We start from the raw sequence: 25,906 nt of genomic DNA on the forward strand, positions 1-25,906 counted from the left end.
TATTTGAACATTCTCTGCTTTTCAAAATTAGAGTAGCTAAGACATAATTCTTGGATTTTTAATAGCTCGCCTCTTTTTATTTTCCTTATAGAATTAATGTTTTCTCTTTTTAAATTTTGTATTATCCTTTTATTCAAATTATTCTGGTGTGAATCTAACTTCTTCATTGTCAACATTAATTTGAACACTGAATAATTAATATATTATTAGTGAATAATTTATATTAAATAATTTTATCCAATCACTGGTTTTTAGGCTTTCCACTGGTTTATGTTTCAATGTTTTGATTTTTAATAAAATGTTCAATTTTGTGTTAACTCTAAATTTTGAGATATTTTTAAACAGTTCCCATATAGTGGTCTTTTATTTTTAATTGAAATCCATTTTTCTGTATTGTTTATACAAGTATAATGTCTTCTGTATTATTCTTACTTTGAGAATTTGACTTTTTCTTCTGTTGCCTAATAAAATGCTCAACCTCCTTTACTTTTCCATAAACACTTGAAAGAAAGATGTTTACTGTTCATATAGAATACTATTTTAAAGTGCTAAATAGATACACTATATTAATCATGTTAATGGGAGCTTTCAAATGCCTTATTTAATTTATTTGAACTGTCATAACTGGGAGGAGTGAATTAAAATTTTGTTTACTTTTAAAGAGTTTGCCTATTTTTTGATAATTTTATGTATTGAAGGGAATTTTGTATTTACAGCGTGGCTATTTATAATGCTTGCTATTACCTTAAAGTTGACTCCTTTAATTCCTTTTCCCCCAAAATATGTCAGATGTTAATTTCTTATTTACACTTTATTTTGACATTCAATATTACTTTATAGTAATTTCAGATGTATAGCATAGTGGTTAGACATTTATATAATTTAAAAAGTGATCTCTCTGACTAGTTTAATACCCCCCTGGCACTATAGTTATTACCATATTATTGACTATGTTCTCTATGCTTTACTTAACATCCCCATGACTATTTTGTAACTACCAATTTGTACTTCTTAATCTCTTCCCTTTTTTCACCCTGACCCCTAAGTCCCCTATTTATCACCCCAATAAATCTAGTACCCATCTGACACCATACATCGTTATCACAATATTATTGACTATATTCCTTATGCTATACCCTATATCCTCATTATTGGTTGTTCCTTTGTACCAATTTGTACTTCTCAATCCTTCCCATTTTCCACTCATCCCCAAACCCCCTCCTATCTGGCAAACATTCTCTGTATCTATGAGTTTGTTTCTGTTTTGTTTGTTCATTCTGTTGTTTAGATTCCACATATAAGCAAAATCACATTGCATCTGTCTTTCTCTGTCTGACATTCTTCACTCAGCACAATACCCTCCAGGTCCATCCATGCCGCTGTTAATGGCAAGAACCTTCTCCCATCCATGGCCAAGCAACATTCCATCATGTATATGTACCACCTACTCTATCCATTCATCCATCGACAGACACCCAGGCTGCCTCCATATCTTGGCCATTATGTTACCAGGAATGATGTTGTACCTCAGCTCGTCTTCTTAAAGGAAAGAATTCAGTCAAGAGACACAGTTTGTGCAACATAGGACAGCCAGAAGTTTATTAGTGAAAGTGATTACACTCCAAGACACGGAGTGGGCTGACCCAAGAGAGAAAAGTAGCCTCTCCTTACATTGTGTGAGGGTTTTTATCTCTATGATTGGAAATGTCTCTCCCTTATCTTTTGCTCTCTGCTGATGTGTCCTGTCCTCCCCTCTGGTTCTCCAGATTGTTTCTCAGAGCATAAGTGTGAACCTGTTAATTTCCCATGATTTATTTGAGCTCATTCAAAATAGTCCTGAGAAGCAGGATGTATATTCTGGTAAGTGGGATATTTCTCTCCCTCTCCAGCATTTTTCCTTCTTCTAACAACATATCTTGTTCTCAATATTTTGCTGAGTAAATAAGGTGTTTGTGCCCCAAGTGAAAGCAGCTACAAGGGGCCTTAACCCAAGTAGGAGTAACTGTAAGGGTTCTCCTAACTGGGGCTAGTTCCCTCCTTCTCATTTCTACCTTTCTACCTATCCAATCAATTATAAACAATGCTGCAATGAACATATATCTGGATGCATCTGTCCCCTCAAAGTAGCTTTTTGGGTTTCTTCGGATAAATATCCTGAAGTGGGATTACTGGGTCCTTCTTTATCTCGTAAAGCCTTTGTTTTAATGTCTGAGTTGTCTGGTATAAGTATTGCTACCTCAGCTTTGTTTCCATTTTCATGAAATACTTTTTTTTTTTTAAAGATTTTATTGAGGAATATTGGGGAACAGTGTGTTTCTCCAGGGCCCGTCAGCTCCAAGTCGTCCTTCAATCTAATCGTGGAGGGCATAGCTCAGCTCCAAGTCCAGTCAACCTTCTTGTTGAGAGCTCGCGCTCTAACCAACTGAGCCACCAGCAGCTTTTCTGGCAGCTCAGCGGCAGCTCGTTGTCTTCAACCTAGTTGTGGAGGGCGCAGCTCACTGGCCCATGTGGGAATTGAACCAGCAACTCTGTTGTTCAGAGCTCACGCTCTAACCGAGCCATCCAGCCACTTCTCATGAAATACCTTTTTCCCATCCCTTTACTTTCAGTCTGTGTGTGCCTTTCGATCTGAAGTGAGTCTCTTGTAGGCAGCATATGTAAGGGTCTTGTGTATATATATGTGTATGTGTATATATATATATATACATATATGTGTGTGTGTGTGTATATATATATATATATATATATATATATATATATATATATATATGTCTTTTTGTCTTAAAGAAGTCCCTCCAAGATTCCTTGTGGTACCGGTTTGGTGGTGATGAACTCCTTTAGCTTTTTCTTGTCTGGGAAGCTTTGTATCTATCCTTTGATTCTAAATGATAGCTTTGCTGGGTAATCTTGGTTATAGGTCCTTACTTTTCATTACTTTGAATATTTCCTGACAATCCCTTTTGGCTGGCAAAGTTTCTGTTGAGAAATCAGCAGATAGTCTTATGAGAGCTCCCTTGTAGGTAACTAACTGCTCTTTTGCTGCTTTTAAGATTGTCTTTAACCTTTGGCATTCTAATTATGATGTGTCTTAGTGTGGGATTGTTTGGTTTCATCTTGTTTGGGACTTGTTATTCCGTAGGTTTGTATGTCTATTCCCTTCACCAGATTAGGGAAGTTTTCTGTCATCATTTCTTCAAATATGTTCTCAATTCCTTGCTCTCCCTCTTCTCCTTCTGGTACCACAAAGATGCAAATGTTGGTATGCTTGAGGTTATCCCAGAGGCCCCTTAAACTCTCAAATTTTTTTTTCTATTCTGATTGGGTGTTTTCTGCTACCTTATCTTCTAAATTACTGATTCAATCCTCTGCTTCATCTAATCTGTTGATCCCTCTAATGTATTCTTCATTTCAGTTATTGTAGTCTTTATTTCTGACAGGTTCTTTTTTATGTTTTCTATCTCCATTTTTATGTTTCCTATCTTTTTGTTGAAGTTCTCCCTGAGATCATTGAACATTCCTATAGCCAGTATTTAGAACTTTGCATCTGATAGATTACTTGGGAAATGTTTGTCTTCCTCCCTGTTTGTTTCTATGCAGGGATGCTATTCCTCCCAATCTTAGTAGAGCGGCCTTATGTAGTAGGTGTACTATGGGACTCCGTGGTGCAGTCTCCCTGGTCACCAGAGCTGGGTGCTCCAGGTGTGTCCTTTGTGTAGGTTGTTGTGCCCTCCTGTTATAGTTGAGCCTTTATTGCTGTTTGCACTTCAATGGAGGGCTTGACCCTCCGGCTGATTGGTTGTGAGCACTGGCTGTGACTACAGTGGAGGAACTGTTGTGCAGGGGCTGACCCTACAAAGCAGGGTTCACTTTAGCAGGGCTCTGATGCCTGCTGTTTGTCCTTTGGGTGTGTCACCCTTGGAGGTGGCTGGGTTATGTTCTGGCCCAATCCAAAGCTGGCCACTGGGCCTGCCAGCCCCACAGCCTCCTGAGAGGGGACCTGCTGCAGGCCAAGTTCAACCGTAGTCTGTTCCCTGCCCAGAGCCACCTGGCATGAGCAAGAAAGCAATCTAGAGATGGCTGCCACCCACGCTGTGCTTCGAGGTGCCTTGAGAGACCAAGCCATGAACCAAGGCCAACTATTGCTAGTGCAAGGCTTACAGTTCGTCAGCCAGATGTTGCTTGTTTGGGTTTTGTGAACCTTTGAGATTTTAGGAATGTCCACAGCATGAGCCAAAGCAGGCCGTTTATATGGAAAGTGGCTTGGGTGTGCCCAAGAGTTGGGTGGGTGTGTTCTCAGGGAATCATTAGGGTTAGAGACAAAAGGTCTCTAACTGCCATTTTGCTATTGCCAGTTTGATGGAGACTCAGATATGGCGTCTGCCTGTGTCTGCACACAGGGTGGGGGAGGACTCAACAAAGAAACAATGGCTTCCACCAGCTACTTGTCTGGGAGAAAGATGTCCCTCCAGCCCTCACCCTGACGCTAGATAACTCAGTTCCTCCCTGTCTGTCCCTGGTGCCTTTTGAGCTGCTGCTCCAGTGCTGTAGCTCAGAGCGAGTGAGTCCATTAGTAAGTCTGTGTGTGGTCCCTTTAAGAGGAGCACCTAGGACAGCAGCCACCCTGTCTCACTCAGCCACAATCTCTGTTGGTTTTTACAGCAGAAATTATGGGGAATTCTCTCCCTGGCACTGAAATCATGGGCTTGGGTGGGGCTGGGACATCTCGCTCTTCAGTGGGGGACCCCTGCAGCCGCGATATCCCTCCTGATTTTTAATGGTCACACATGGGTGTGGGACCAGCCTGTTTCACATCTCTGCCCCTACCAGTCTCGAGGTGGCCTCTTCTGTACATCTGTAGTTGTAGGGCTTCGGTTCTGCTAAACTTTAGGCAATTCTCAATAATGGTCGTTCTGTGGTGTAGTTGTAATTAATGTGGTCCTGAGAAGAGGTGAGCACAGCGTTTACCTACTCTGCCATCTTGACCAGAAATCCCAGCTGTTTTTCATTAAGCCAAATATTTAAAAGTTTTCTCCCTACACAAAAAGATGCAGAAAAATGCTGATTTTTTCTTTGAAAACTAATTTTTATAAAAATGTCACTTATGTTAACATGTTGTTATAAATTTTTGAGTTATTAAAGTGTGAATTAGGACTTTCACCATTTCTAAAAAGCAGTGACCTCAGTACCACTCACGCCTTTGTGCTGTTGCTGTTAATTATTGTAATTCTCTGTATCATTTAAAGCCTACAGTGCTGGAGCTGAAGGACTGGGCCTAGAGAGCCTGAGTGTTCTGGTTGCAGTACGCCCCCTCCCTCTGCTCCAAACCCACCCCATTGGGCAAAATCTCCCACAGAGGCTTCTGCAAATTGTAGTTCCTTCTGCCCCCGGGTCACAATGACACATTTCTGTGTTCCTATCTCCACTACCACTGGCTCAGCCAGACCTGGAGAACCTCATTCCACAGCCAATGCCCATTACCTGTTGTGGTGACCTAAATTGGAATGGTTTGTCCTCATCTTACCTGAGGCCTTTGCACAAGTGCCTGGGGTGGGAGTCTCAAGGTCAAGTGCGAGGACAAAGACAATCTGAGTGCAGAATCAGAAGGTGAAGTGGAGGCAGCCAATTTCCCCCAATACCTGATGCCGATTCAGTGGTTGAAGGAGTGTGACATGCTGAATCCCTCCATTTTTAAGGTGTTGGGATGTTACATACTAGTCTGGCCTCACTCCCTCCTGCCCACGTGTGTATTGGTGGGGGACAGAGGTGGGGAACCCAGTGGCTGTGTGACTGAAGAAATCTCAGCCATGGGAAGGGCAGGTGTCGTAGTCCTTGGTTTCACCAATGGCCACGATACTGGTCCTTCAGGTATAGGCCACTTCTGTTCTAAGGGAACTTGCTTTACAGCAGTGGCAATGGCTGTCGCACTGCTCCCACTTCCAGGGTGAATCCAGGTCAGTTCTGAGAAAACTTGCATTATGGAAGCAGCACCACCTACTGCCATTTTGTCACTTAGTGGTGGTAGGCTAGGTCTGTTCTGAGAAAACTTGCTTTGGGGCACCTGTGGTTGACATATTGGCCATTCGGGGTGTAGCTGACGTGTGTTCTAAATAAACTTGCTTTACTCTAGTGGCAGTGGCTGCCACACTGCTCAAAATTCTGGGCCTGAGGTCGCATCTATTTGGAGTGAACTTGCTTGTCTAGCAGCACTGGCAGCTGCCATATTGGTGCTTTGAGGTGTAATCCGTGATTCTTCTGAGGAACTTGCTTTGTGGCAGGGGCACCAAAAATCACAACTGTCCCCTGAAAATCACACATCGCTCACATGGGAAATCACACAGAATCACCTAGTGGTCACACTGGTACCATGATTTGGCAGTCACTCGGGAATCCCATAGCTCTTGGATATTCTGTACTGTTATTAAATGTTTTTTTTCTTTTCAATTTAGTTTTTGGAAGTTTTTATTGACATATCAAGCTTAGCAATTCTTTCCCCAGCCAAGACCAGTTACTAATGAGTCCATCCAAGGCATACTTCATTTCTGTTAAAATATTTTTGATCTTTAGTATTGCCTTTGATTCTTCCTGAGAACTTCCATCCCTCTGCTTACATCCCATTTTTCTTGCATATGCTATACTTTTCCTATTAGTGCTCTTAGCATAATCAGTTTTAAATTCCCAGTCTTATAATTCCAACATTATTGACATGTCTGAGTATGGTTTTGATGCTTACTATGCTTCTTCAAATTGTGTTCTTTGCCTTTTTGTATGCCTTCTAATTTTTTGTTGAAAGCTAGGCATGGTGTACTAGGTAAAAGTAACACTGGTAAATAGGCCTTTAGTGATGTGGTGGTAAGGTGTAGGGGAAGGGAAGAATTTTATAGTCCTCTGATTAGGTCTCAGTCTTTTGGTGAAACTGTGCCACTGGACTGTAAATTTCACCAGTGCTTCTCAAACCCACCCCCACTCCCACTGGGAGGTGGGACAGGATGGCTAGAGTGGGCTATAGGTGGGCTTTCTCTTTCTCAAAACTGAGAATAAACTTTTGCCGTTTGAAGTCACCCAGTTTTGTCACACTTGGTACTTTATTACAAGAGCCCTAGAAAACTACAATACAGGAGAACTTCTGATCATGCATTACCTGGGCTTTTAAAAAAATTATTTGTTTTTAAAAATGTTATTATAAAGATTATCAAAAGGGCTTTTCATTCAACCAGTATGAACTCCTTCATGGCGAATAAGGTCAGAACGACTACCAAAGGCCTTTCCACATTCCTTACAGTCATAGGGTTTCTCACCAGTATGAATTCTTTGATGTCTAGTAAGGTTTGAGCCTTTATTAAAGGCCTTCCCACATTCAGTACATTCATATGGTTTTTCATCTGTATGGATTCTCTGATGTTGAATAAGTTCTGAGCTCTGAATAAAGGCCTTTCCACATTCTTTACATTTATAGAGTTTCTTGCCAGCATGAATTCTGTGATGATTAGTAAGTGTTGAGGTACTACTAAAGGCCTTCCCACATTCCTTACATTCATAAGGTTTCTCACCAGTATGCATTCTCTGATGTTGAATAAGTCTTGAATGTTGAGTAAAGGTTTTCCCACATTCCTTACATTCATAAGGTTTCTCACCGGTATGAATTCTCAGATGTGGAAAAAGTTGTGAACTCTTAGTAAAGGCTTTTCCACATACTTTACATTTGTAAGGTTTCTCACCAGTGTGAATTCTCTGATGATCATTAAGGTTTGAGCAATAATTAAAGGCTTTTCCACATTCCTTACATTCATAGGGTTTCTCACCAGTGTGAATCCTCTGATGTTGAGAAAAATATGAGCTACAACTAAAAGCCTTGCCGCATTCCTTACATTCATAGGGTTTTTCACCAGTGTGAATCCTCTGATGTCGAGTAACAAGTGAGCCACGACTAAAGGATTTCCCACACTCCTTACATTCATAGAGTTTTTCAGCAGGATGACTTCTCTGATGTTGAATAAACTGTGAGTTCTGATTAAAGGTCTTTCCACATATTTTATATTCACAGGGTTTCTCTTCATTAATAGTTTTTTGATGTGGAGTAAGAAACGTGGACTGAATAAAAGTGGGCATGTCTTCTTCATGGATAAATATTACTTGACTAAAATGTCTCTTCTTTAGAGATAGTATCCTGGTCTCACACATTGATTCCAGATCTGAACGAAAATAAAAAGGCATATATTTATTTTTACTATTCTGGGAGAGGTTAAACTTCTAAAAAAGAAATGGGAAAATTAAGCTGCAAATAATATCTGAGAGAGTAAATGCTTGGACACTTATCAAATATGACTAAGCAATTTGTAAAATTGATAAGCACAGACATTAAGGAGAGGTAATAGAGAAAGTTGAAGAGAATGATTAGGGAACTAGATGACCTCAATAATCATGAAATACTGGTGTGGATCAGAATCACTTGAAACTTCAGTAACTATACTATACCTGTTCAGGGCTATCCTCCATATTACATAGTGATTCGAATCATATACATGTATACATGTTTATAAACATATGCTCACACACTCAGAGCATAATATTATGTATGTTTTGTAGTCTGTGGATAATTGTCAGACCTATATCAAAGGACTATAGAGAAATAATTGTGTTGAAATGTATAAATTGGGGGAGGGTGGTCACAGACTCTATGCAAAGGGTATGTTATGTTGCTGGCAAATTCACATCAGAGGACATCCTGCAGCAAGTCTCAGGTGCTGAATGAAACTGTCAATGGTAAACAGTACATTTCTTCTGCAGCTAGAGTCGGAAGTGTTGGGGATTCACTGAAAATAGTTTGCCTTAGAATTCTGTGATGCTGACTTTTGTAGAGTGAGAAATGAAATCCTTAAGTTATGGCAGTGGCTAAGAAGGAAGGCAGCCTGAGTAAGAAAGAAGAGCGTAAGAATGAAACATACTCTGCGAGAAGAAGAGGGGAACTCCATGTCAACATTTTTTTTTTTTTTTGGTTGCCATTCTGCGTATATCCACAATGAACATGAAAGAACTTCAAGTATTGATTTTGCATTTACAAATGAATCTAATAAGTAGGTGAATATGTAATTATAGAATCCGAGTAATGAGTGTCAACTGTACTTTAAAAAGGGCTAATTCATGAATCCACAGGAAAATTACAGTAAAAGCTTAACAAGGGGAAAGAAAAATCCCATTAGGACAAAGGATAATGGAAAAGAGACAGTAGCAATAAAAGAAAAAGTCAAACTGAGCTACAGTAAGTGAATTCCACAGCACTGATTCATGGTACAGATCCCACAAATACACAAGAACTGGAGGCATCAGGCACTTCTAATAGTGGGGTGCACAAAAAAAAATGCTGAAACCTGAAGGATTAGTCCCAATATTGTATCAGTAGTGAGACCACTAAGAGCCCCTTCCCATCCCACACAAAAGGATTATACTTCTCCATTCTTACAGAAAACTAGAGATCTGGAAAAATGGAACCAGAGTGAATCTGGAGTCAGGAACATCAGGTGTAGCTGTGGGCCTGGGTACTGAACTGAGAACAAAGCATTAACAGAAAACATAAATACTTGTGATATAATAAAGAATATATTTGGTCTTTGTTCCTCATTCCTGGCATAGGAATTCACAAATCATTGGAATTTCCTGATAGTAGTGTTTTTTGTTATTTACAACAAGCTCCTTTTGATCACACCTGAGTTCATGCTAATGAGATGATTCACAGTGGGCCTTCAGTTTCAAAGGAGGGGCTGGCCATTCATGCCTACATAGTAAAACCCCAATAAAAAACTCAGGGCAAGGACTGGGGGGAGGCTTCCTGGTTGGTGAACATATCTATGTACTAGTAGGGTGGCACACGCTGACTTCATGGTGACAGAATCTCCTGTAATGCAACTCTCCTAGACCTTGGTATTTCTTGAGGTAGCTGTTCATTGTATCCTTTATATAAAATGGTTATCATAAGTATAATACTTTTCATGAGTTCTGTGAGTTGTTCTAATGAATTCTCAAACCGGATGGTGGGGAGGGAAGCCCTGAATATTAATAGTGGCCAGGCAGAAGTGTGGGAAGTGTGAGACCCCAGTTGCAACTGGTGTCTGAACTAAGTAAGGGCAGTCTGATTGGGTACCTTGCCCTTTAACTTGTGGAATCTGATGTTAAGTCCAGGTATTAGTGTCAGAATTGAATTGAAGTATAAGACACCCAGTTGGTGTCAGAGAATTCATGTCAGCCTGCAATACTGAAATGATGAGACTCTGTTGTTTTATCCCAATTTAACCCTCAGAACACTGGTAATAGGCTCATAACTCCCTCACCAGGAGGGAGAGTGAAGGTCTCTTTATGCACAAGAGAAAAGACCAATAGTTACCCAAAGTGGGAGATCCTAAGTAAATAAACCCATCCAGATCCTCCCAAAATAAACAAGACCCACTCCCACTACACGTCTAAAAAGACGTTCCAATCAACTTTTTCGTATCTCACACTTAAAATGGGCAGTAAGCCATGGTTTATTAGACATTTGAGGAAAGTTTAACATGAAAAATATCCCAAAAGAGGTCTTATGGCTTTTGGTTTCTGTGAGGAAACAATCGATGCAAGGAACAGAGGGGGGGGAAATGGAATGAATAACCTCAGAGAGGTAGGTAACAGAAGATCTGGTATCTATTAAATAGGGATAAGATGCTAAATAAAGGAACACTAAGAAAATACACACACACATAAAGTTCTTAGAAGTTGAAAACATAATAATGAAAAAATACATATTAAAAAAAATATCAACAGCTCCTGCCTAGATTCTGAATGTGTACAAACTTCTGACTTCCTTTCCCAATTGACCCTGGAGAAATTAGAAAATTTGGTTTTGTGGAACTGACACAAACTGTGGGAAATCCCGGGCAGACTGAAGACTGGTGCAAACTTGTATGTTTGAGGATGGAAGTTACTTGCCTTAATAGATGGTAACAGGAGGAAGGGAGAAGCTAGCCTGGAAACAAAGTTTTTGAGTTCTCATTTACCCTTTCCCTGAACTGCCATGGGATCACCATGGCTTGTGCATTTACTACAGAAATTGGTGGTAACAGCCCAGGCTGCTGAGTCAGTGTGATAACCCAATAGCAAAGAAAAAGCCCTGCTGGAGAGAATATAGCTGACCATCTGCTCTCAGGCATCTGCTCCTCTACCTCCTTAAGTATTAAAACTATTAAAACCTCCTCAACTATTAAAAAGCCAGTGGATTATGAAAAGGGGAGGCATACTTTTCCTGTGGCTGCTGATGCTTTGTAAATGTTGAAAAATGAAACCCTGATGAGCAGAGCTGCCTGATGGAACAGTAGCAAATAAAAGTTATCAGCAATGAACCTTTACCTTTTAGGGCTCATCATCCTGAGCTCATCTACTCCCATTTCTTAAATCCACCCAGAGGGGTACAGAGCTGAGTCTGGCTCTTGGCTCTTCCCCAGGCACACTGACAAGGTGGCTGATACCCTCATGGGAACATGAACTCACAGGCCAATATGGCCACCCACCAGAGGGTTTAACTGTTGTGAAATAAGACCACAAACTGCCATGATCATCTTGACAGATCGAGCAAAGTTGTAGGATGTGGCCAACTATTTATGATAACTTATAGCAAACCAGCATGGCAAGGTAACAGCTAACTTAGTAAAAGTTAACAGAACTATGGCAAACATTTCACTTACGTGAAGAAACTTTAAATATGTTCCCTATAAATGAGGAAAAGAAATGGATGGCCACTACCATTGTTACCAGACAGTCCTGCCTATCATTATTAGCAAAGAAATAAGTATGAAGATTGGAAGGAAAGAAGTAAGTATAGTAACATACAAATGATACTATAATCTGATTAGAAGAATCAAGAGAATAAAAATCTATCAGTTTAGTAAAGTTGCTGGATACAAGATCAACTTAAAAACTTAATGGTATTTCGAGTAACATCAGCAAGATGGTGAAATAGGAAGCCCTAGACTCTCCTTCCTTCCAATGGACACACCAATTCAACAGCATTACATGGATCAATTCCCTTTGTGAGAAACCTAGAAACTAGTTGAGAGGTTCCTGCATCCTGGGAAAGTGTGAAACCAGCCATATGAAAACTGGTAAACTTCCAGCTTCTCCTTGAGGATGGAAAGAATTGGACTGCATATCCAATGTCCCAACTTTTCTGAGTGCTGCCCAAGGGACTGGATTCTGTCTAGACCATCTTGGAGCACTGATGAAACCTGACATACGCTAGGCACCTTGGGGACTACAGAGAACAAAGGCACTGGTTTGAACTAGCATGTGGGCATTCACCACAGCTCCTCTCCCTGCTCAATATAGAGCAAGCCAGAAAAAAACTTCAGCTCCTACCTTCTCCCTGAAAAAGAAGAGTGGACAATATGTCAAACATTCTAGCTTCTCTGGGAGTTGCCTAAGAGTCTGGCTTCTGTCTCATCTGTCTCAGAGCACTGATGGGACCCAGCGTTATCTAGATACCTGGGGGTTACTGAGAACCAAGAGGGTGGTCTGAACTAGTACACAAACTAGGCCTCCTGACCTAGTACAGAACGAGCAGGTGAAACTCCAGCTTCCACCATCGCCCTGAGTATAACAGAGTTGGACTATGCATCCAATGCTCTAACTTCTCTGGGAACTACCTGAGGGACTGGCTTCTATCTCACCTATCTCAGAGAGTGGACGGGACCTGGCATATGATAGGCCCCTGGGGGCTAGAGAGAGCAAGGGAGCAATTTGAACTAGCATTCAGGCACTCACCAGAGCTCCTCCCCCAGTTTAATGCAGAGCAAGTGGGAGAAAGCCCCAGCTCCCAGCGTCTTCCTAGGGAGGGAAAAAATGGACTGTTTATCAAATGTTTCAACTTTTCTGGAAATTGCCCAAGGTATTGGCTTCTGTCTCAGAGTGCTGATGGACCCAGTACATTAACTAGGCAACTTGGAGCTACTGAGAACAAAGGTGATTTGAATTAGCAGGCAAACACTCACCACAGACCCTCCCCCAGCCCAGAGAAGAGCTAGCAGGTGAAAAGCTCCAGCTCCCATCTTCAGGTGATTCTCAATGATGGCTGTTCTGTAGTTTCACTGTAATTCTGATGTGGTCATTAGAGGAGGTGAGCACAGTGTTTTCCTACTCCGCCATCCTGACCAGAAGCTGAGATTATATTTTTATCAAGTACACATGGATATTTCTCCAGGATTGATCATATGTTAGGTCACAAAACAAGTCTTAAGATATTTAAGAATACTAAGTATCTTTTCTGACCCCAAGGAAATGAAACTATAAGTCAATAGCAGAAAGAAAATTTAAAAATTCACAAATATGTGGAAATTAAACTACAGTTTTGAAAAATCAATGGGTCAAAGAAATAGAATTAGAAAATATTTTGAGATAAACAAAAACACAACATATTAAAATTTATGAGACGCATAAAATGCAGTACAAAGAGGGAAGTTTATAGTTCCTACATTAAAAAAGAAAAATGATGATAAATACACAACCTACCTAACTTTATACCTCAAGGAACAAACTAAACACCAAGTTAGCAGAAGGAAGGAAATAAAGATTAGATCTGATACAAATGAAATAGAGAATATTAAAACAATAGAAAAGATCAACAAAATAGTTGGTTTATTGAAAAGAGAAATAAAATTGACAAACTTTTAGATGCACTAAAAAAAGACTCAAATAAATAAAATCAGAAATGAAAGAGGAGACATAACTGAAGTCACAGAAATAAAAAGGATCATAACACACTACTATGATTATACACCAAGAAACTGAATAACCTGGAAGAAATTGATAAATTCATAGAAACATACAACTACCAAGACTGAATCAAGAACAAATAGAAAGACTGAATAGACCTATAACAAGGAGATTGAATCAGTAACCAAAAACCTCCCAACTAGGAAAAGCCCAGGACCAGATGGCTTCACCAGTGAAATCTGCCGAACATTTAATTAATGATACCAATCCTTCTGAAAATCTTCCAAAAAGTTTAAAAGGGAACACATCCAAACTCAATTTACAAAGCCAGCATTATTCTCATGCCAAAGTCAGACAAAGACACCATCCAAAAAAAATTACAGGCCAAAATTTCTGATGAATATAGATGCAAAAATTCTGAAAAAATAGGAGTAAATTGAATTCAACAGCACATTAAAAGGCTCATACACCACGACGAAGTGGAATTTATTCCTGGGTTGCAAACATAGTTGAACATACGAAAATCAATTAATGTGGTACACTACACCACACTAATAGAATGAAGGGTAAAAATTACACAATAATCTCAATAGATGCAGCAAAAGCATGTGATAAAATTCAACACCCTTTCAAGATAAAAATTCTCAACAGAGTGATGTCAGCTGCATGGTCTCTCCCCTTGAAGTTAAAACTAGTTGGACCACTATAATATAACAAAGGATTTACTGCTCAACACACAAACACATCTGAGAGGTCCTTGAATTGAAACATCTGAAAGTGGGTATATCTGAGAGAACAAAGGAGGGGAGAAAGGGAAGGGACAGAGACTGGTACGACATCAGAGCACAAGCAACAACAAAAAAACACAGACAAATGGATCTACATCAAATTTTAAAGCTTCTGCACAGCAAAGGAAAACAAGAGTGAAAGCTGCTGCACAAGAGTGAAAAGGCAACCTATGGAATGGGAGAAAATACATGCCAACCATATACAGGTTGCCCCACTATCCAAAAGTACAATATTCCTATGAAACCTTTCGTAAGCAAAGAAGCAATTACCATTAATGTATATAAAAAAATTTTTGTGTTCCCAGATTCAAAATTCAATGCATGAACAATGCCTTTATTTCATTCACCACAACTCTTAATTATATCCAGTTTTACACTAAGCATAACACCCTTACCAGTTCTCCTAGGCTTTTCTACCTTAGGACACATTTTGCTAATGGATACACAGAATAAATCAAGATAAAGCACAGATGCTCAGAGATATACAGTTCAATGCTATGGCAACTTGACACTGAGATGCTGAGTGTAGTTCATGGGAAGGAGTTTGGCGGTGCCATTCTTGCTGCTGGTGTGCACACTGCCTCTATACCGCCTTGCTGCAAAACAAATGCCAAATGCAATCCTCATATTTTGTCATTTTTCAAAAAAGCAAAAATCTTCTTCAGATTTATTTCAGTTAGTGAATACAGGGAGTAATGCAGGTCTTTTGTAAAAGCAAAGTGGCATAATGCAAACTTTTAAAAAGTGGGGGATACCTGTGTCTGATAAGGGGTTAATATCTAAAATATATAAGGAAGAAAACTAACATCCCAATTAAAAAAATGGGTTAAGGACTTGAATAGACATTTCTCCAAAAAAAGACATAAATGACCAAAAGATATATGAAAAGATGCCCAATTTCACTAATCACTAGAGAAATGCAAATCAAAACCATAATGGTTATCACATATCACTGTTAGGATGGCTATTATAAAAAAAAAAAGAAGAAGAAAACACTGCAAGTATTGATGAGGATGCTGAGAAATTGGAATCCTTGTACACTATTTGGCAAGAATGCAAAACGGTGCAGCCACTACAGAAAAAGTATGAAAGTTCCTCAAAAATGTAAAAGTAGAACCAGTATATGATTGATACATCAATCCCACTTCTGGGTATTTACATATCTAAAAGAATTGAAACCAGGATCTTGAATAGATAGTGGCACTTCTGTATTCATTGCACACTACTTACAATAGCCAAGATGTGAAAACAACCTAAATCTATAGCTGGATGAATGGATAAAGAAAACATAGTGTATATATATACCTGCACCAATATATATACACAATGGAATATTATTTGCCTTAAAAAAGAAGGAAATCCTGCAACATGTGACATGAAAGAACCTTGACGACATTATGCTAAGTGAAATAAAGCAGTCAGAGAAGAACAAACACTGCATGATTTTACTTATATGAGGTGTCTAAAAGAGTAAAACTCAGAAGCAAAGAGTAGAATGATGGTTGCCAGAGGCTGGGGTGAAGGGGAAACAGGCAGCTGCTAATCAATAGGCATAAAGCTCCAGTTACTCAAACTGAATATATTCTAAAGATCTGCTATACAATAGTGGGCCTACAGTTAACAATACTGTATTATACACTTAACAATCTGGTAAGAAGGTACATCTCATGTTAAATGTTCTTATCACAATAAAATTTTTAAAAAGGAAAAGAAAAAAGACCAAAAAAGTGGTTGTATAAATTTACACCCTGCCAACAGCTTATGAGGGTGCATATTGCTCCATATTCTTACCTGTTTTTACTAATGTCAGACTTAAATTTTTGCCCATGTTATGGGTGTCATAATGGTATCCCATTGCAGTTTTAATGTGCATTTCCCCGATAACTAGTAAAATTAAACTCCTTTTTATATATTAAAAAAAGTTGAAAACTCTGCACCAACAATAGAAAATTATAGATGCTCACAATAACAACAAAATCTGTTAAAAATCTAGAAAGTAACTCAACAAAGAACTTAAAAAATTACTATTTTATTAATAGTAATTATTTAGTAATAAATTAACTTTAATAAAGGACATTAAAATAAAACTGAATGCATCAAGAAATATTCCATGATTCTAGAAGGGACAATTTAAGATTACAAAGATGTCAATTCTATCCAAATTAATCTATCAATTCAAAGTAATCTGATCAAAACTCTAGTTAGGTATTTTTTAATGGCTCGAATTTATTCTAAAATTTTATATGGAAAAGCAAAAGTACATCAGATGCTAAGTAAACGTTAGATATGAAAAACAAGAGTAAAGGAGGGCTTGCTCTTTCAGATATTAAAAAATACAAGCCATAGAAATAGACACTCTGGTACTGGCATTATACGAAAGGAAGCAAATAAAGCACTGAGACAGACTTGTATTTGAGAATTTATTATCCAATAAAGATGGCACCAGAAATAAATGAAGAAAGCTCAATTCTTTAATGGATGGTAGAGGGGAAAATGATTCAATTTATGGGGGGAAAAATCCTGGATTCTTGCTTAACATCACATTAATGGATTAGTCCAAATGGATTAAATATATAATGTGAAAGGTAAAAGTATAATTTTTAAAATGAAACATAGAAGAAAACCTTTGTGAAAAATAGGCAAGGAAAGATAACTTACTTAAAACTCCACAAGTACAAACCATAAGCAAAACTATGAATTGAAAATACATCAAAATTAAGGATTTCTGTTAAATGAAGGACACCATAACTTTAATGCTCAATAGACTAGAAGATACTTGCAAATTAACAGAAAGACGTTAGGGACCCCAATAAAAATACTGATAAAGATTACAACAGAGTTAACAGACCTATTAGATGTTCATACCTATTAATAATCAGAAATGCAAATGAAAGCAATAAAATATCACTTTTCACTTATTAGACATGGGAAAGTAGAAAGGTGGGTCATGATGAGTGTGGGTAAAAACACTGAAGTATCTAAAATTGAAAATCACGCAAAAGGGTAAATACTGCATGTCTTTTCAATGTCATACCAGTGTATTATCTAATAGGTCCATTCGAGGATTATTTAATTCTCTATGGAAATGTACCTTTGTTTCACTTACTATTTACTTCTCATTAGGGCCGAGGATCTGTTCAAGTTAGATGTTAAATTGAAAAAGATTGATAGGTTGCAAATGATTTGTCTTGTGGAAAAGATAGGCTGAAGGTTACGGTTTTATCCTATAAGACAGTAACTAGTTTTTATATCCAACTTAGATTCCTGCATTCTTTCTCTCCAGGACAATGGAAACTCAATCTCTCCAAGATAATTTGAACTAGCTGTACCATTCCACTGGTTCTCTCATTAATAAACTAAATAAATCTTTCAAATATGCTTATCATTTATTTATAAAAGTCATGTTTAACTTTTAAAACGTTATGCACTTGAAAAGTTTAAATGTTATATTCTGACAAATTTGAAGGTCTCACTGAGATGTTCAAATGGACTCACCTGCAGGAGTCAATAAAGTGTGTGACTTGAGAAGTGTACCTTGCAGGCTATCCCAGCCCCCGCATGTCTTCTTAAATCCTGTCTTCAGTAAATCCCAAGCAGTAATAAAAAAATTCTACTTTCATTCACTGTTTCTCTCAACCCCCCCTTCCCAATGTATTTTGGGTTTTGTTTTGGGGCCAAGTCTAATTTTGGTTCTGATTTGTACAAGGCTGGTACATTATAGTGATTAGGAATGTGATTTTATCATGATTTCTGTAGGGATGATGGAAATCTGTTCCAGTTATCTGGGGATTCATTCTCTGTAAGTAAGACAACAGATAATCTGTATTATTATCTTTCATGTGGGTCTGTTTGTTTGTAATACCTTGTGTCTCCTGGAAAGGAAAAAAGACCCAGGACAATTCTATCTCATGGCTAAACTAAAGAACTAAAGTTGAAAGCTCTCTTTGTGTGCACAACTGAGAAAAAATTTACGAAGGGGAGGGCAGTTTTCTTATAACTTTATTTTTTGAGATATAACTGACAGAATCTTTTACCTATCAATAGGGTGTGAAATATTTTTCTACTTTCAGAGAATATAAATTTAATTATGAAGGCTCTTAAGGGATTCATACCAAAAGCACAAATAACCGAAGAAAAAATAAACTTTTTTGGATTTTATCAAAATTAAAAAGTTTTGTGCTTTTATTAAAGGAGAAAATCAAGAGGGTGAAAACACAACTCAATAAATGGGAGATAATATTTTCAAATCACATAGCTGATTACAGACTTGTATCTAGGTTATATAAATAACATAAAACTAAATAATAAAAATACAAACAACCTAATTTTGGACAAAGTCATTGCCATATGAATTATCACTTACCTGAACAAAGGCCTCTTTTCATTTCTGTTTCAACCATCCAGGGCTCTTTTCCTTGTTCCAATAAGGAGATCACAGCTGGCTTAGAACTGGAAAGACCTGATCACAAGAAAAGAAATGGGACATGGTTATGCTGTGGGTGCCCTAGAAATCAGATCCAGTCCCTTGGTGATCAAGAAAGATACACCACTATAGGAAGGACCAGGGCAAGATGAAGATGAAACTTCCGCTCCAGCCCATTGAAGCTGCCCATTTCCAATTCTTCCATTTCATTCCAACTCAAACCATTCCTTGGGGGAACAGGGAGTAGAAATTTATCTGGTTACTTGAAACAAAATACTTTACAATGGAGAAAGAAGATATTCGTGAGGGCAGACTCTGAATTTTGGGGGACAGTTATCCTTACCCACTGAAACCAGGTTGCTGAAATTCTCCAACATCACTTCTTTGTACAAATTCATCTGACCAGAGTCCAGGCATTCCCATTCCTCCTGAGAGAAGTTTATAGATACATCCCTGAACATCACTGACCCCTGAAACAACAAACATGCTTTCACAGTGGAAGGAGAGAAGAAAAAAATGGTAGTAGGGATGGTGACAGAGGGCTCTACGAAAAAGGACAAAGATTATTAAGCAAATTGCAGGGGCTGGAACCCTATTATATCAGAATACTTTTATCTAGGAATGTGCAAGTAGAGTGGACTTTTCCAATGAGATGAAATAGCAAGCATTCAGCTCAATGCCTGGTCGTACAGTCTGAATAAACGTGAGTTCCTTCACCTTTCCCATTTTCCCTTTGAGCCCCAAAAGAGGGGAGAATATAATGGACTTTAAAAAAAAAATCTTACGATATATTTTGCAGCAGAATTTCAGAATATCTGGAGAAAACAGAATTCTCTGAAAGCTTTCAGGAGGAAAATATGGCTCACATAAAAATTTTCAGGAATCAGAATGGCAATGGACTTCTCAACAGCACCATTGAAATAAGAATACAAAGTGATTCCTTTACTACTACCAAGGAAAATGAATTCTAGCCTAGAATTCTATGCCCAATCAAAGCTACTTGCGAAGAGTACATACCAAGGCAGATTAAATATCAAGCTAGTATGAAGATTAAGTTAAGACAATCCTTGGGGTGGCCAGATGGCTCAGTTGGTGAGAGCATGAGCTCTGAACAACAGGGTTGCCAGTTCAATTCCCACATGGGCCAGTGAGCTGTTGCCCTCCACAACTAGATTGAAGGATAACTTGGAGCTGATGGGCCCTGGAGAAACACACTATTCCCCAATTAAGAAAGAAAAAAAGACAATCCTCGATGTAGCTTTTCTTAGGAAGCTACTGGCCTATGTGTTCCATCAAAACTAGCGAGTAAATTAAGAAAGAAAAGGTATTATATTCAGAAACTAGAAAACTAACACGAGAATGGTGAACAAAGTCCCAGTACAATTATAAAAGGCACGTCCCAGGACAATATCTGGCAGCAGACCTAGAGAGCAACATCTAGGAACAGGAGGACAGAGAACTATGGGAAAGAGGTCTCCAAGGAAAACTAAAGAGCTAATATGTTTCATCACATGGAAAATACTATTAATAGGCAACCGACAGCAATGTTGGGGGATTTGGTTTAAAAACAAAAATAGCAACACATATATATGGAACCAGGCAAATAAAAAAACAAAGTAATTTACCCTCAGAAAAACAAAAATTGTACAAATAGAATTGTACTAATAGAGTCTAGTATACTACTTGGCTCAGATTAATAATATATGCAAGAGCCTAATCACATCAATATCAGTGATTTAAAGAAAAATTGTAATATAACTCTTGCAGGGACAGAAAATGAGGAATTTGGTGTGGGAAATCTCAATCCATATTTAGCTCAAGGAAGTCATTAGGAAATGTCTTCCAAAAAATAGCAATATGGGAATATTTATTAGACATATAGGAAAAATGCCAAGAGAAACAGCAAAGAATTGAGGGTAGCCACCTGAGGGGAGTGAGACTGCGTACTGGGACAAATCCCTGTCATTTTTCACTAAGTCTTTGAACATTTCTTGAATTTTTAAATGCAAAATTGGTTAAACAGTAATTAAAATATCACTATCTTAGACAAAAACATAATTTAATTTCTTGAAAATTGAAGATCTCTTATGACTGTTATAAAAATTATTCCCTATTAACATAAATTCTTTAACCTTTATAATTTTACTAGTGGCAGAATTTTCCACAATATAAATATTACTGAAAAACATCTCATTTCAGACATTTTATTAGGCAAAATCCTTAAGATCCTTTCCAGATATGGTCCTTTTCCCTATACCTTGCCCTATGCACCTCTTCCGTTTTGCTGTTCCTGAGTTGTATCATTTATAATAAAACTGTGGTTTTAAATATATTTCTACATTAGACTGTGATTGTACATAATTCTAATAAATTATTGAACCTGAGTGGGGATCATGGGAATGCCTGAACTTGTGGTCTACTGGACAGAAATGCAGTACCTTAGGAGCACCTGAAACTTGAGGCTGGTGTCTGAAATAGGACAATTTTGTGAGAATGAGCCCTTTAACCTGCGGGATGCTAACTCTGTGTAGTTAGTGTCAGAACTGAATTAAATTGTAGGACATCCAGTTAGTGTCCAAGAACTAGTTGTTTAAAAAATGAGATACATTTCCATCCTACAGGAGAAATTAGGTTACGTCTTCTTCATCTTAAGCCAACCAAGAGGGCACTTTTTAGATTCCTGAGTCCAAAGTGGAATGGTGAGATTGTTTAGGAGAATTCTTACTGTGTTCCCTGGAGTTGAGAGGGCATCACAGACTGGTACCTATTTCCCTTCTTGGACCCAGTGGAGGGACAATGTGACCCCAACAAAGGAGTAGAACACAGAATGCCCAAGTGTAACACAGGTATTCTCAGTAGCCATTTCCAGGAGATGGGCAGCCCACTTCATAGGGAAGTGCAATTAGGTTTATAGCAGGGACTTTGAGTCTCACAAAAGCACTCTATAAGAAAATGAGTCAGCGTTGAACATCTATAAAAGCAAGAGAGACCAAGAACAAAACAACAGTACCAGTTGAGTCTTCTTACCTCCTCTTCCCTATCCCTCTAGCAATCTCATAGGAGCCAGAAACTGCCTACTGGGCAGGAAAAAGAGAAGTTCACGTTCAGGAAACAAAGAAGCTTAGTGCATCCCTCTTTTCACATTGTAAGCTTCTAGCTTAGAGCAAGCCTGAGCTCGGAGAAAAGGCTTAAAACGAAACTTGCAATTATTACATTCAACCAGAGGTTGTAATTGGTAGTAAAATGAGACTGATGTTGTTACTGAAATCAACCAAAGGCTACCCATGAGTGATCAAAACAATTATGGGGACTGCATAAGTTTATCTAGGACAACAAAAAATGAGCCCACAGAGAGCTGAGAGTGGAAATTATGGGAAAAATAATTTCTTTTGCTTGCTCCCTATGGATTTCTGCCTATTTTAATGTGCTAGTTATAAATTGATTTAATTTTGCCAGGTACATAGTCATATCATCTGCAAAAAATGATAATCTTATATCCTCTTTTCTAATTTTTAACCTAATTGTTTTCTCTTGTTTAAGTCCTTTGATTAACACCTACAGAACAATGTTAAACAACATTGGTGATGGTATATATACTTGTCTTTTTTCAGATTTTACTGGGAATACTTCCTGATTAAAATATTTCCTGCTTCAAATACTTCCTGATTAAACATCAGGTAAATATCTGAGAACAAAGCTCATATTCCTTTTAAAATTTATTTTCTACTACAGTATACTACCTCTTAGAGTTATTCCTATTAATACTGGGCAACAATCTTCACTATAGAGATAGTGATTATAATTAGAAACTGATGGGAAAAAGGAACCAGAAACTCTGTTTGGGCTTTGGTGAAGGACAATGCATTGGAAAGATTCAGCCCTCTTCTTTCAAACTAGGATTTAGAATTTAGCTGGGGAAGAATCCAAAAACTCTAACTACATGCCATGCCTTCCGCCCCCTCCTGAGACAAGGCAAGATTCTTTTGCTTAATATTGCTTTTATTTGAGCTGTACGTATCAACTCTAAAAATAAAAAAGAGATTAAGAGATTTAAAAAAATAAATAATAAGAGATTCTAACCTAGTATTTTAATTAATTAGAGCCTGAGAAGGAGAGAAGAGAGAGAGAATAAAGCAGGGGCAGTCTTTGAAGGTGGCTGAGAATTTTCCTGAATAAAAGAAACCTATCAACTAATTCAAAAACCTTTACAAATCCCAAGCAGGTAATTTTTTTTAAATGCACACTTAACCACATTATACTAAAATTACAGAAAACAAAAAACAGAGAGAAAGTCTTAAAAACAGCCACAGGAATAAAAGCCAAATTACTTTTAAAGGAGGAGCTAGAACAATCAAGACTGAGTGATACTGGTACAGGTATATACAAATAGATCAAGAGAACCAAGCAAAGAGCTCACGTACATATAGACACTGGATATATTTACATGATATATATATGGATATATTTTCAGTGAGAACACAATGGACTTTCTAATATACAGTGCTGAGAAAATTGGGTATTCATAAGGGGAAAAAACCCTGACCCCCACTTTATACCATACACAAAAGCCAATTACAGGTGGATTAAAGACGTAAATGGGAAAGGCAAAACTTACAGCTTTAAGCATAAACACAGAAGAATATTTACATAACCTTGGGACAGGGAAGGATTTCTTAAATAAGATACAAAAAGCACCAACCATAAAAAGTTGATAAATTTGACTATGTTAAAATTAGGACTTCTATTCATAAAACTGTCTTAAAGGAAGTGATAAAACAATCCAAATAGTAGAAAATTATAATCAATAAAAGTCCTATGCAGATTATATGAAGAGCTCCTATGAATTAATAAGAGACAATCAAGAACAAAATAGGTGGGGGCCGGCCCGGTGACTCAGGCGGTTAGAGCTCCATGCTCCTAACTCCGAAGGCTGTCAGTTGGATTCCCACATGGGCCAGTGGGCTCTCAACCACAAGGTTGCCAGTTCGACTCCCACAAGGGATGGTGGGCAGCACCCCCTGCAACTAGTAACTGGCAACTGGACCTGGAGCTGAGCTGCGCCCTCCACAACTAAGACTGAAAGGACAACAACTTGAAGCTGAATGGCACCCTCCACAACTGAGATTGAAAGGACAACAACTTGACTTGGAAAAAAGGCCTGTAAGTACACACTGTTCCCCAATAAAGTCCTGTTCCCCTTCCCCAATAAAATCTTTAAAAAAAAAAAAAAAAAAAAGGTAAGATTTATGAACAGGCATGTCACAAAAAAAGAAATCCTAATAATCAATAAACATGAAATCATGTTCAATCTCATTATTAATCATGGAAATCAAATTTAAACCTATGTGTATGTATTTATCTGTGTGAGTATGAATAAAGATTTAAAGATTTCAAAGTCTGACACAAGTGATCTGAAAAGGATAAACCATTATCTCATTCATACAAAGAAATAACATGTATCTTTGAAAAATGACATTTACAAAGACCATTTGATGACACGGGAGAATGACACTTTTTAGTGAAAATATAGGATATACAATGGTATAGTTAGATTTTGGAAAAACAATGAAAATACATAAAAATATTAACACTAATTATTTGAATGGTCACATTTTATTTTTTCTTGGTATTTGTGTTTTTGAAATCTCTAAAATAATCATACTTTTATTTTAAAATCATAACAATCACTGCATTTAAAATGAAGAAAACTCAGCAAACAGAAGTGGAACCCTTTTCCAAATAAGTGAACATTAGGTATATGGGGGCCATTGGTCCCAACTATCCTCTTTCTAATAGTTTATAGGGACCTAATGACATATCTTTATTAAGCATTAACTTTCACAAGAAGGAAAGTGAAGGGGAAACCCCAACACATTTTGGACATTACTTACCTGTAGCAATTCATCATGTATTCCTTCCTTTTCTTCTGCACACCTCACCTGGAGAAGGGTAGAACTGGGAGAGGAAAAGGTAATTGTGAGACACCAGGTATTCTTGTTGCTCAAACTGGTCAGGTCAGAAGTCATTCCCAGCCCCATCCCCACCATACACAGGGAACGAGATCAGAGGGGAATGGGACATCCTGCCCAATCCCAGTGTCTCAGAAAAAAACAGGTCACTGCTGTCGAGGGGCTATAATCTGCCCAAACCTCACAAAGGTCTCCTGGGGACAGAATTCTGGAGTCACAATCGCACAGTTGACAGGAGCCCAATACCCGTACACACAAAGCCACATACATTAGGCACAGTCATACGCTTAAACCAAGCGGACACGCACTCCACACCCGCACACACACAGGTACATGGTAACAGTTACAATCACATACTCATCACACAACATACACAGTTATACTGACAGTCGCAAGCACCCTCAGTGTCGCAATCACACACCACCAAAGGGTCCATAACACAGTCACAACCCCACAATGATAGGCATCCCAAACCTGCACACATGTCGCAGTGTCACAATCTCTCACTGACAACCCCACAATCTCTCCTCTTCAGGTCACTCCGCCCGCACATGCCCGAGGACTCAGCTCGGTACCCGCCTCCGGTCTCCGCAATTTAGGCCTTTCTGGTCTCCTGGGGTCACAACCGGCACAGCTGAGCCGGTTGCCCCCGGGCCCGCGATCCCTCACCTCACTGATCTAACGGTCCCGCTAGGCATGACGAAACTTTCGAGCTCCTGCGAAAAGAGGGACAGGCCCGCAGGCCCTCTGGGAAATGTGGTCCAGAGCGGGACCCACAGCCAATTCTCTCAGCGCCCTGACCCGGCCCACCCGAAACGACTACTCCTGCAACTCTCAGCGTCTAGTCGGGTCTTGAAGTTGCGACTCGCCGTAGCAGAGCGCGATTCTGCGGAGCCTGGCGCGCGGACCTGGCTTACCCCTCCCTCCCACAGGAAGCGCAGATTCCGTTCTGGCCGGATGTTGAAACCGGCCGCGGGTCTTTCTGGGAGGTGTTGTTG

General features: G+C 38.6%; 1 protein-coding gene across 1 annotated transcript; it reads right to left on the reverse strand.

The window, feature by feature from the left end:
- Positions 1-7,063: 7,063 nt before the first annotated feature.
- On the reverse strand, positions 7,064-25,871 carry ZNF829 (zinc finger protein 829). The gene is made up of 5 exons (XM_019749938.3): positions 25,578-25,871; positions 24,831-24,894; positions 19,283-19,409; positions 18,880-18,975; positions 7,064-8,189 (listed from the first exon to the last, which is right to left on the reverse strand). The coding sequence occupies exons 1-5, from the start codon at positions 25,604-25,606 to the stop codon at positions 7,207-7,209; spliced, it is 1,299 nt and encodes a 432-aa protein (XP_019605497.3). The 5' UTR covers positions 25,607-25,871; the 3' UTR covers positions 7,064-7,206.
- Positions 25,872-25,906: the final 35 nt, after the last annotated feature.

The sequence above is a fragment of the Rhinolophus sinicus genome, chromosome 8 (assembly GCF_057876585.1).
Source record: "Rhinolophus sinicus isolate RSI-liver-muscle chromosome 8, RSI-T2T, whole genome shotgun sequence".
In the NCBI taxonomy this organism is placed as follows: Eukaryota; Metazoa; Chordata; class Mammalia; order Chiroptera; family Rhinolophidae; genus Rhinolophus; species Rhinolophus sinicus.